The following is a 12723-nucleotide window of genomic DNA, read 5'->3' as shown; positions in this document are numbered from 1 at the left end:
TTATTATCTATAAACAATTGTATTAGATTATATATAGGGGGAGCCTGCATGGCTCAGTAGGTTAAGCAGTGTCCGACTTCGGCTCAGGTCATGATCTCACACAGTTCATGAATTCGAGCCCCACATCAGGCTCTGTGCTGACAGCTCAGAGCCTGGAGCCTGCTTCGGATTCTGTGCCTCCCTCTCTCTCCCTGCCCCTCCCTCGTTCATGTTGTCTCTCAAAAATAAACATTGAAAAAAATTTTTTTAAATTTTTTTCAGATTATATGTAGTTTTAAAATAAAACAAACAACTATGGAAATAAGTTTATTCAACCTTTTTAAAAAAATTAAGTTACAACTGCAACCATGTGCTAATCCTCAGAATGAAGAATTAATTATGTTGACCTTTTTGGTCCTAATTTTCTTACAAAATTTTAAGATCGTGCAATGTTTTAACCTTTATACTCTGCCTCATTAGGAAGATAGTCAAGTTAACTATATTTGCATTTTATTTTACATCCTGCCTCTTTTGAAAGATATTCTGGTTAACTATGCAATTGATTTGCATTTTATTTGCTTGTTGTATTGATGATTTGCAACCTCACATGCAACCAGACTGTCAAAGACATTGATATAGTAGCAGGAGACAGGGGCTAGTGCTTAACTACTTGAGTGAGGCCTTAGTGTCTCTTCACTAGTGAATATTTATAAATTATGAAGACTTTGTCTCCCTCTGAAACCCTGTAACTGTGGAGACCTGAATAATGAATACCCAGATAATGAGAATCCTCATGTATGTGATGTATTTCTCAAGGTTCATCTTAATCTCGGCTTTGATTTTATTTTAGTTTTTCCTTTTTGCTTAGATTCCTTCAGCTATTTTCTTTATTCTTTTGTATTTACAAGGAGTTTCCTCAAATCTTTTGTAAGATGAGGCAGAGTATCTATCAACACACGGAAATAAACACTGACAACTTTTTTATTTTTATTCATTTATTTTTAATATTTATTTTTGAGAGAGAGAGAACGCCAGTGGGGGAGGGGCAGAGAGAGAGGGAGACACAGAATCTGAAGCAGGCTCCAGGCTCTGAGCTGTCAGTACAAAGCCTGATGCAGGGCTCAAACCCACAAACTGTGAGATCATGACCTGAGCTGAAGTTGGATGCTTAGCCAACCGAGTCACCACCCAGGCGCCCCTATAACTTAACTTCTTAATTACCACCAAACTTATGGAATCATCTATGTTGGGGGAAATGAAGTCTGGAAAACTTTCTGCAGGCAATGAAGAAAGTTGAGTGGCTGAGGTGCCTTTGCTGAAGCCTGACTTTTATCCTACTTTGAGATTGGTTTCCTCCACTCAGTGGGCAGTAAATCAAGAATTATGGGCATGTCTTGGCTTTCTGGGGCTGCAGCTCATTTGGATGGTCCATAGGGTGTCACTGGGTAACTTCCTGTCCTGGAAACTTCCCTCCAAAGGAAAGGCTGTCTTCTGTTTCATATATAATTCAAGTTAACTAACTCTTATTCTTTGACTTTAAGAAAATAACCTCTCTCTTCCTCTCAGTAAGTGTCTTCCCCTTGGTCTCTGCAGTTGCTAACACATGATTCTTGTGGTGGGAACAGTCAGAAAAGAATTAAACTTACTAATTAAACTACAAACCCCTGCAATTCACTTGTATGGAGGCCTTGCTATGTGTATGGAGACTTCCATGTGTTAGTTCATGGAATCTTCATACTAACTCTGTGTGGTGAGTCTTCTTGTTCTCATACTTAGGCTGAAGAAAGAGATGCTCTGAGATGGCATGTATTTTGCCAGAGATCACCCAGTCCTGGGAGTGAGACTCCTACGCATGTTGTTCTGGCTGTAGAACGCTCAGTCTTTATACACCACACTGCCCTGCCTCCAGCCCAGGGCTGAATGAACCTTGCATGGGAAATAACATACTTTCTATTTAGAAGGTAACAAAAGAAAGTGATTATATAATTTTAATAGTAAGTGTTATATGTGAATTCCAATTTCAAGTAAAACTGTGACATTTTCCCTGTTGGTCATTTTAAGTATAAGAAACACATGCTTCCATTTCTAAGGCACTGTCTTATCGTAAATGCACAGCAAACAATGTCACACATATTTTATAAATAATAGACTCATCTGGGGCCCTACAGATAAAAAGGGCCAGAATCAGGGTCAGAACACAGGATTCCTGAGTCCTAACCTAGGGTTCTTTCTTCTACTAATACATACACAATTCTGTAATCCAAAAAGGAATTTCCAACAGTATATACCTAATTATTTGGGATTAGATGAGAAGCAGGTGGAGAGAATGGAGGGGACTCACATCTGTACCCTCATGCCACTCGGTACAATCATGGGAAGGTTTCTCTGTTTTGTTTAAAGTTCAGCAGTTGAAATCTAGTCCTGGGTTCCAAAGAACGCTTACTAATTTCATAGGACCTGAGAGCCAGATAAAGTTCCAGGGAGGAACTTTGATTGATTTGACTTTATTTCATTATTCCCACTTTACATATAGTTTAAAACCAAGCTGTGAGTAATGATAATCCCTGGTAAATAAAAAGCAACACTCAAAAGCTTTGCTTTAGAGATTCTTTATATGTATATATTTAAGTTTATTTATTTATTTTGAGAGAGGAGTATGCACACACGCACACACATACAAGGGAGCAGGAGGGAGGCAGACAGAGAGAATCCCAAGCAGGCTCCGTGCTGTCAGCACAGAGCCTGATATGGGGCTCAAACTCACCAACAAAACCATAACATCATGACCTGCTGAAATCAAGAGTTGGACGCTTAACCAACTGAGCCCCCCAGGTGTCCCAATATATTTTTTAATCTACTTATCTTTTTCTTTCTTTATTTTGCTTATTGCTTTAGTACAGTTTTTGTACTTACAGAGAACATATTTCTCTTCAAAACAGCAACTGCACAAAACAGCAAACAAATTGTACGTCACCTTGCGTTGACTGTGAATTATTCAATTATCCTTTCCTCCCTTCCTTCTACCTTGTCATCCTGGAATGAAAGCAGTCAGGAAAGGAAAAAAAAAAATCATTCAAGAATTTAGACATTAAAATGCAGGTGAACTTCATTCAGTTGTGGTAGACTTGTACAGGACAGGCTCAATTTTAGTTACAACTCCAGACAGAAATGCACGTACATGGACCTCCTTACATGTTCAGTTTTATGTGCACCTGCCCCAGCAGTGGTGCACACCAACTTTTTCTCATGGGTAAGCTGCACTCTGTTGACTGCAGAGTTCCCATAATAGTTTCAGAGTTCTTAGCATCTCTGAAAGAGAAGGGTCAGAACACAGAAGTACAGGATGTCAGATTTCTCAGGCACTTGAAGTGTTAAGCAGACAAGTAAAGAAGTGTTAGTTTAGGGACAAAGATCTGGGGATTCTCAGAGGCAGCAGGCTGGAGACTGAGGGCCCTGAAGTCAAAATCTTGAATTCCAGTCCCAGCTCTGTTGTTTTTTTTGACTTTGAAAACTTGAACAAATCATCTGGCTCCTGTGAGCCCTAGTTTTGGCATTCATAGAAAAAGGAGATTTTGGGGTGCCTGGGTGGCTCCGTCAGTTAAGCGTCTGGCTCTTGATTTCAGCTCAGGTTATGATCTCATGGTTGTGAGATTGAGTCCCACATCACTTCTTGAGCTCTGTGCTGGGCTGGGTGTGGAGCCTGCCTAAGAGTCTCTCTCTCTCCCTCTCCCTCTGCCCCTCCCCTGCTCATACACACTCTCACTCTCAAAAGGAAAAAAAAATTATAAAAGGGAGATAAATATTTTACTGAGTCATTGTGACTTTTAAGATGATGCGATAGTTACTGGAACACAGAAGGCACTCAACAAATATTAGCACGTCTATGTGCCTCATGCTATTATGTGCACTGGGAATACAGCAGTGGACAAGACAGACCCAAATCCCTGCCCTTAGGAAGCTGGCATTCTAAGTGAGGAGATGGACAATAAACAAGAAGCATAACAGAAACCTATAGTGAGTTTCTAAAAGCTAAAGAAAAAAATAAGGACAGGAAGGGAGATAAGCAATATTAGGGGAGGCTGAAATTTTAGAGGAGTGGTCAGGAAGAGCCTCCCCCAGAAGTTGAATTTGTCTAAAGGCTTAGAGTAGGTGAGGAGGAAAAGCAAATGATTACCTGGGGGGCACAGCAGGTACAAGGGCTGAGATGGGCGTGTGCCTGGCAAACTCCACATGCCGCCAGGAGGTGAGGAGGTGGGTGCTGGTGTTGAGTAAGCAAGGAGGAGGGCGGTAGGAAGTAGAAAGGTAAGGTGGCCAAATCCAACAGGGTCCTTGGTGCACAGATAGGGAGGATTTTGATTTCTACTCTGAGTGTGATGAGTAGAGTCATGCAAGAAAGAGGGGTGTGACCTGATCTAATCGAAATTGTAACAGAGTCACTAGGTCACTGCCAAAGGTGTGCTTATAATTATGGTAAAACTGAAACCAATGACATAAGATGGAAAATAGGGCTGGGGAAGCGGAGAGACGGGGCATTTGGGTTTGGAGGGCACAAACCCAGGAGCAGAACACAGGACCAATCCATAATGGCGGTGTCCTGGGGCACCTGGGTGGCTCAGTCGGTTAAGCGTTCGGCTTCAGCTCAGGTCATGATCTCACTGTTTTGTGAGTTTGAGCCCTGCATCAGACTCTGTGCTGACAGCTCAGAGCCTGGAGCCTGCTTCGGATTCTTTGTCTCCCTCTCTCTCTGCCCCTGCCCTGCTTGCACTCTCTCTCTCTGTCTCGCATTCCCTCTCTCTCTCTTTCTCTCCCTCTCAAAAATAAACAAACATTTAAAAAAATTAACACCAGCAAATTGACAGTGTCCCTTTTCTTCATTTAGCCTGGGCTAGAGGGGTTAAGGGAGAGAGAAGGAGATCCAGCTACTGACCCTGGCACACTGAACTCCTGCATTTCTGCCCATACCTGTATTTTGAATATATTTCTATCATATTACATATCGTGCAGTCCTGTATTTTTTTCTTTAAAGCCAGCCCCTTCACATTTGTTTAACAAATGTTTATCAATCATCATTATGTGCAGGCACTATTTCAGGTGCTAAATTTACAGCAACGTGAAAGATTATAAATAATTCAAAAGCCAATCCCTCACGTGGTCGTCAAAGAAAAATCAACTTAATCCTGTCGATGTGGACACATTTAGGATTTGAGAAACAAAACGGTATGCTAATTTTCCAGGGGTATGCTCACCTTCTCCCTACTTTGTTAGCCTAGGGATTTCCCACCAGCTGTACATGGTGTATTATCTGAAGTCATTTAACCTGTTGACAATCACATTCTTGGAATAAGTAAGTTCTCGGCAGGTGAAATTGGACAAACAATGCCAGTGACCTTTTTAGCTGCTCAAGTATTGGTCCAAAGGTTTAAAATAATAAGCTTCATTTTTCACTCGGTCTTGTTGACAGACAGTATCAGCAGGGCTTGGAGTTAGAAGAAGTATAATCCTCTTTGATGAATAGTTCAGGAAAATTATTGTTAAACCTTTTGTAAATGTTTATCTAAAGTCATAATAGTTATTTTAGATAAACTGTGTGAATAATTGACATCAACTTAAGATTTATGCATTTAGTTAGCCTCAGAACATTGAAATCAATTATATCATTGCCGGTGCATCAGCTAAAGTACCTCAGTATCTCAATTTATCGTTCCTGATAGTAAATGGAGACAACAATATAGATTAAGGTAATTCACAGCCTGGTTTTAGTCAATAGTTTCACCTTTCTTGGCAACCACTCAATTACCTGAGTGGTCAACAAACAGAATATCCACAGACAGTGATGGTACCAAAAAGAAAGTCGGCGAAAGGGCCCGTAGCAGCAAAGGAAGAGACGGGAATATGGGCGTCCTGAGTGTTCACAACAGGAGAGCGGCCCTTAATCTGGTCAGCTGAAACAAGTTAGACCAGGGGCTACACTTTGTGCCCACTGGCTCAACTCAAGGCCTCACTTGGTCCTACTGGATCTCTACCTTTTGGAGTAGAGCCCCTGGATGTAACCTAGCACAGAACAAACCTCCCAGGGCTCCCCTGATTCCCCAGAAATTGCCTGACCTCCCGGAGAGCGTTCTTTATATGGGTAAATTTCAGCACCCTAAGGACACAAAGAATCCAGCCTTGTTTTCCTCCCTGCAGGCTCTCTGACCTACCTCAGTGCATGTGTGTGTTGTTTCATACAAAGGTATGCAATAAATTAAAAATATACTAGAATGTAAACTCAGCAAAGGAGAGAATACTGTTTCCTTCATCGATGTTTCTCCAGTCCTAGAACAGTGTCTGACACAAGATAGCCGCTTACAAAATATTTGTGAATGAATATGTTCACTAAGTTTCTGATCTGAAGGAGTTTAAAACCTAGAAGAAGGTCATAACCAGAAATCCCCCCAGCAAAGGTTGGGATTGTGGGTTGTTGTTGTTGTTTTTTTTTTTTTCAACGTTTATTTTTATTTTGGGGACAGAGAGAGACAGAGCATGAACGGGGGAGGGGCAGAGAGAGAGGGAGACACAGAATCGGAAACAGGCTCCAGGCTCTGAGCCATCAGCCCAGAGCCCGACGCGGGGCTCGAACTCACGGACCGCGAGATCGTGACCTGGCTGAAGTCGGATGCTTAACCGACTGCGCCACCCAGGTGCCCCATTTTGTGGGTTGTTTTAAGACAGGTAGAAATCATTTGAGGACAGAGATTCTGTCTGGGTTGAAGAGAAGTTTTGTAATGAAGGAGGGGTAGTTGGGGGGAAAAGGGGGAAGAGGAAAAGAGAAACTGAAAACACAGGATAGGGACTTATGTAAAAGATTAATATCATTGTCATTACATTAAAAATAATTAGTATTATGTCATTATGATGTTGAAGTCATCCCTGGTAATAATTAAAGCCCCAAGATAGCATGAATCACAAAGAAAGAGTATGGAGAAATTTGACAAAGTATAAGAGAATCAAAGTGCCCAACTTAGGTTTGATAAATAAATACCATTTCAAAAAGTCATCCCAACCTCCACTTTTTCTCAATCTTATAAATAATTATACTGATCGACTTTTAAAAAGTTAGCATTTTAAACCTCAAAGTTCTGCGCCAAGTGAAGAGATTATGAGAAGTTCTCTGTAAATACAGAGGGTCATAAATATAGTCGGTGAGAGCAGTGAATGACAGGGAAACTCTTTATGACCTTATCCCTCCTGTTTGCTTTCACATAAATCAGTCACAAGATGGATATAATGTAAAATATACAAATGGGCTTCCTTGACATCCTTTCTTGTAAGAAATCAATCATTTCCTCGGCCTTGTTTCATTCTCATTTTATTGAAAATGCTGGCAAATCATACAGGGAGGATTTGGCTCCACAAACCATAACTTGAGCAGGACTGTGTCTGTGGTGCTCATCATTGTACCCACAGCCTTTAGCTCCATACCTGGCACTCAGTAGATGCTCAGTAGGTACTTGCTGGATGAATCGATATTTCTGGAGGGGTCCTATGTGCCGGGCTCTGGGGAGGTAAAGGAGGCACAAGTGAAGATGGAACCACGGTTCCCACCTTCAAAGAGTTCACAGCTCCAGCGGGGGGTGAGCTGGGGCTGTGGGCAGGGAACAGGCACAGGTAGACAGGGCTCTGCAATCAGGAAGACAGGGTGTGAAAATGACAAGCAGCATGTGAAAGTGGTGTAAACACAATAAACTATTTAGATGCCACTTCACAGTTTGTGTATTACTTTACTCATCTGATTCTCTAAAAATGGGGGAAAACGGAGTTACTTCTTAAAGGACAGATTGCAAGGGTAAGGGAATTGGGTGGTATGGATGAGAGATCTGGAAAAGCTTTAAGGAGACAGGATTTGAACATGACCTCAAAGGATGGGTAGAAATTAGAGGTAACCTTCAGTGAATACATGCTGTGTGCTGGGCTTAAGCACTTTACTTGCTTTATCAGTAAATGAAGAACTCACTTACTCCTCATGACAGCCTCTGCAAAGAGCATGATTTTCGTACGAAGGAGGAAACTGGGGTACAATAAAGTTAAATAAGCTGCTCAAAGTCACACAGCCAGGGATAGAACCACGCTCTCTGGTTCCAGCGCACCAGCTCTTAAGCACAATGGCATAATGCAGTTTTCATAGGTGGCTCAAGGGTGCTACAAGTGTGGAGAGCGATCTAAGTTGGATTTCCAAGAAGCAAAACTGAACTGCTACACCGAACCACTGGTGTAACCTTGTGTTTAGAGCATGCCCAATGTGCTTGGAAAAAAGCACATTTACAGAAGGTTGACAGGGAAGTTTAGTAGGATGAGAAAGGCAGGAGGAAATGATCAAGAGGGGATGGCTACATACACTGGGTTACATTCACACCATGATGTTACAGTAGAATATTTTATTAATGGAAAGATCTTCATGCTATATGAATTATGAAAACAATAGCTACCACTTTTTAAATCTTACCATAGGCCAGGGTCTGTGTTAACCCATTCATGTGGCTTATCTCATTAGTCCTCACTGCAGCTTTCTGGGGTGGGTATTATTTGTCTCTCATTTCGCAGATGATCAATCTGAAGCTTAGAGTAAGTGACTTCCCCTTACTCAAGGTCTCTGTTTGACTCTTCAAACTCTTAACCACCTCACTTTAATGCCTCTCTGTTAAGTGCCAAAAGATGATGGAGGAGGTATGGGTAGTGTGATATTATTTTTGTAGAAAAAAGAAAAAGAAATGAAATTTATAAACTAAACTGTAAACAGTGGTTACCTTTAGAGAGTAACGTGGAGGGAGCAGGGGGAAGACTCACTGTCCCTTTTCCTCTTATGTGCTTTCTTATTTTCATCCTTTCTAATAAATTAATGAACATGTGATTTAAGAGTAAACTCATGAGTATCATTTTAAGTTAGTTAAAGCATCGGTTTTAGCATATATTAATAATTAAAAACAAAGGCCAGCAAGGGCCATACTTACAAATTCAGTATAGGAATTTGGTCCATTTTATATATATTAAGACCGATTGAAGGTTTATGAAAATGTGGGCAATTCTAGTGAGTAATTATTGAAAAGAGATAAAATATGGGTCAGGTTTTGTTTATGTGTTTTTTGTTTTCTTTTATTTTTTCCTTTTTTAAATCTCTTTCATCATTATGGACATTCCACAAGCATCCATTGGCATCTGATGACTGGACCGAGCAATTCTTTTGCTCTGTTAGTTTCCAAAAGACATCATCAACTTCTAATGTACTACATCAGTTACTTGTTTTTTATGTTTAGGGTTTGCCTCCCCACTTCTACCCTAACCACCAGAAGAGCAAGGGTTTCTGTTTTGTCCACTGTTACACCCTTAGCACCTAGGACAATTTCTTGCATAAAGCCAGTGTTGAATCCCTTTGTTGAATAAATTATAACATTTTTATAGATTTCATTTATTACAGCAGTTTTTGGTTCACAGCAAAATTGAGTGGAGTAAAGTTCCCATATACCTCCTGTTCCCCCTCCCTTGGATAGCATCCCCCATTATCAACATCCCCTGCCAGGGTGGTACATTCGTTAGTCGGTGAAACTATACTGACTCATCGTTATCCCCCAAAGTCTAGAGCTTTCACTAGGGTTCAATCTTGGTGTTACACATCTATGGTATAATGTCATGTTATCAACCTGTCTACTCTCACACAGAGTAGTTTCATTGCCTTACACTTACTCATCCCTCCCTTCCCCCTAATCCAGGCAACCACTGATCTTTCTACTGTTCCCATAGTTTTTCCCTTCTGGAAGGTCATGTAGTTGGAATTATGCAGTAGGTAGCCTTTCAGATTGGCTTCTTTCGCTTAGTAATATGCATTTAAGTTTCCTCCATGTTTTCCCATGGCTTGACAGCTCATTTCTTTTTAGTGCTAAGTAACACTCCATTGTCTGGGTGTACCACAGCTTACTTATCCACTGAATTATAATTTTAGATTAAAAAAATGAGATAAGAAGAACTCACTTGTAAAGGAACAAAACAGTTATTTTGAGTGGACTTGGGGAGTTGAAGCTGGAAAGGGGTGGGGATCAAGAGCGGAATGGGATGGCTGCTTTTGGATGGAAACTAGTTTCACCCCTTTGGCTAATGTTTCCGAGCGCCCTCTGTGGGCAGGCAGGGTGCTGGGTGCTAGAGCGTGTGGAAAACAGGAGGCAATCCCTACCTTCTCCCCCCCCCCCCCCCCATACCCTCGGGTTGGCTACCAGTGGGGCGTGGTCATAACCGGTCTGTCTGCTCTGCAGAAGTCCAGCAGGGCCTGGGGCAGCTTACCTATGGTTCTCTCTTCTCTCTGAGCAGATCGAAGAAGGGGGCAAAGCTGACTCGGTGAGCTCCAAGCTGCGGGCTGGGGACGAGGTGGTGCACATCAACGAGGTTGTGTTGAGCAGCTCCAGGAGGGAGGCCGTTTCCCTGGTGAAAGGATCCTACAAGACCCTCAGGCTGCTGGTACGCAGGTAGGCTGAGCTAGTGCCCCCACCCTGACCCACCTCCCTGGAAGAGCTGGGTTCACTACCTTGTTTTTTAAACCTCCCTGTGTGGATCCTTATGCCTCCCTGCCTCCACCCTGTTTACCGCCCCCGCACCCGCCCTGGTTTTTTCCATGCCCATCTTGTGGCATGTGAGGAGGAAGTTGAGTAAAGACATTTCAGATACCACTTTCTTTTCAAACACTGGCTTTCCCAACAGGTATTGGCTTGGTAGAGCTCTGCCTCACAGTACTTCCTAAATTTCTAGGTGTAATGAAAGGTGACTCTAATCCCCAAGGTGGTCAGAGCGCTATGAAGCCTTGTCTCATTGTGGAACTAGAGAAAGCAGTTAGCTTGGAGCTTTAGGTGCCATTCCACTAGCCTCACCTATACCACGGCAGTCATCAAAACAAGCAAATTCCTTCTTTTGTTTGTGTTGTCTTGTTTTCCTGTTTGCAATTGTGGTGGCTCTTTTCTTGGAAAAGGTATGGGTTGTGATTGGTTATAATGCCTTAAAATGAGATGTTTCCCACTCCTGGGAAGCCAGCATCTTGGTGGAGGGAAGTATTTAGAAAAAGGGATAGGGGTTAAAAAATTTTTTTAGCACTGTTACAAACCAAGCGCTACTCCGGTGTTTTACGTACGTTAGCTCATTTAACCTCATAAGAATCTGGTGAGATAGCCATCACTAGCCCCACTTACAGGCAAGAGGTTACCTAAATTACTGAAGGCAGCAGAGCTGATAAGTTGAAGAACCAGAAGAGACTCCAAATGCCCCTGGTTCTGCTTCACCGCACCACTTGCGAGTCATTACCTTGTCCTATTAAGCCCTATGCCTGCGCGTTTTGCTTATTTGGATATTTCTTCACTAACCAGGTTTTGGCTGCCTCATATGGCAACTATATGTTATGATATTTGAGAATGTTCAAGTTGGCTGGAACTCTAGGAGTCATTCATCATGCTACACTGTTTTCAGGATGTGAAAAGTTACCTAATCTTTTCATCACTCATAAGAGACCCTCTTATGGGACCATTCACTCCTACATTCATTCATTTTCCAAACTTTACTGAGTGAGCCCTTGCATAGGGGAATAGAGCAGCAACTCCCAACCACAAAAACACAGCCCTGGGTGTGGTCTCACTGTGTTAGTCTTCAGTGCTGGGCTGTGTTTGGTTTCTCTTCAGGACCATCTAAGTAGCCATTGCTTCTCTGGTGGCCAGGGATGTAGAGTGGCTCAAAGCACAGAGTTAGATCAGGCCCAGGTTCAAATTCCCAGGGCTGTCATCTAGCTGTGTGACCTTGGGCAACTTAGTTAACCTCATTGAAGATTCAGTTTCCACATCTTTAAGTGGAGATTAAAAAATCTACTTTATAGGGCGATTGGAAAGGTGAAATGAAATACTCTCCATACTCATGGTAATAACATGGTTGCAACAGATGCTGCTGCTCTTTACATTATTATTGGCTAACTGTAGGCATAGGCTAATTCCTTACAGGTCATGATTTGAGTAAAGCAAAAGCAGTCATCCCAAACATGATGGCTGATTTCTCAAACGGATGCATAGGAAGACTCAGAACCATGAGGCCTGTTCCATGTGTTCAGAAGAGTGTTGAAGGTTTTGCACTCGCTTTGGCATTGAAACCCAAAGCCCAACTTTAGAACCCTGGCATTCTATCTGTTTAGGACCAATAGCGGAATCCATAGGCTTGATTTGTTTTGATGGGACTCTAGCGATAGATTAACTTCTGGAGAAAGCTGCTCTGTTTTTTGCTATGAAAAGTAGTCATGCTGGCCTCCTGTTCTGCCTTCCAGTGGATGATGCCATGAGATTTGAATTATGTGTTCTAGCAGAACAGGAACCAGTCTCAGGGCTGAAATCTGGCCTTGTCATTTGCAAGCTGCATGACCTTGGGCCTCTCTAACCCTCAATTTTTTCATTTATAAAATAGAGATTCTTGCCACAAAAGCACATTATGTGGATTTAATGAATAGAGTAATAAGTACATAGTAGGCATGCAATATTTGATCATTATTATTCTGGGTTGGGTTAGAGGGGCATGTGGCAAAATGGAAGAGAATTGCCATATTGCCAAATATGCTGATTGCCTGGTTATCAAGAAGCCCTCCTTACCACTCCTCCCCTCCCCCCTACCTCCTTTATTCCCTTGGTGAATTTACTATCATTAAGGGGCTGGTCACCAGCCTTACAGGTACAGAACTGGTCATGACAGTGCCCAGGA

General features: G+C 42.1%; 1 protein-coding gene across 3 annotated transcripts in view; it reads left to right on the top strand.

Annotated features, from left to right (window-relative positions):
* Positions 1 to 12723, top strand: part of SHROOM3 (shroom family member 3) — a 321642-nt gene that overhangs the window by 101620 nt on the left and 207299 nt on the right. For all 3 annotated transcript variants that reach the window (XM_027058724.2, XM_027058719.2, XM_053217221.1), the window contains exon 2: positions 10315 to 10469. In XM_027058724.2, coding sequence (XP_026914525.1) covers positions 10315 to 10469 — 155 coding nt within the window. The remainder of the gene's footprint in view (positions 1 to 10314; positions 10470 to 12723) is intronic.

This window comes from Acinonyx jubatus, chromosome B1 (genome assembly GCF_027475565.1).
Source record: "Acinonyx jubatus isolate Ajub_Pintada_27869175 chromosome B1, VMU_Ajub_asm_v1.0, whole genome shotgun sequence".
Classification (NCBI taxonomy): Eukaryota; Metazoa; Chordata; class Mammalia; order Carnivora; family Felidae; genus Acinonyx; species Acinonyx jubatus.
This window is presented reverse-complemented; position numbering and strand designations above follow the sequence as displayed.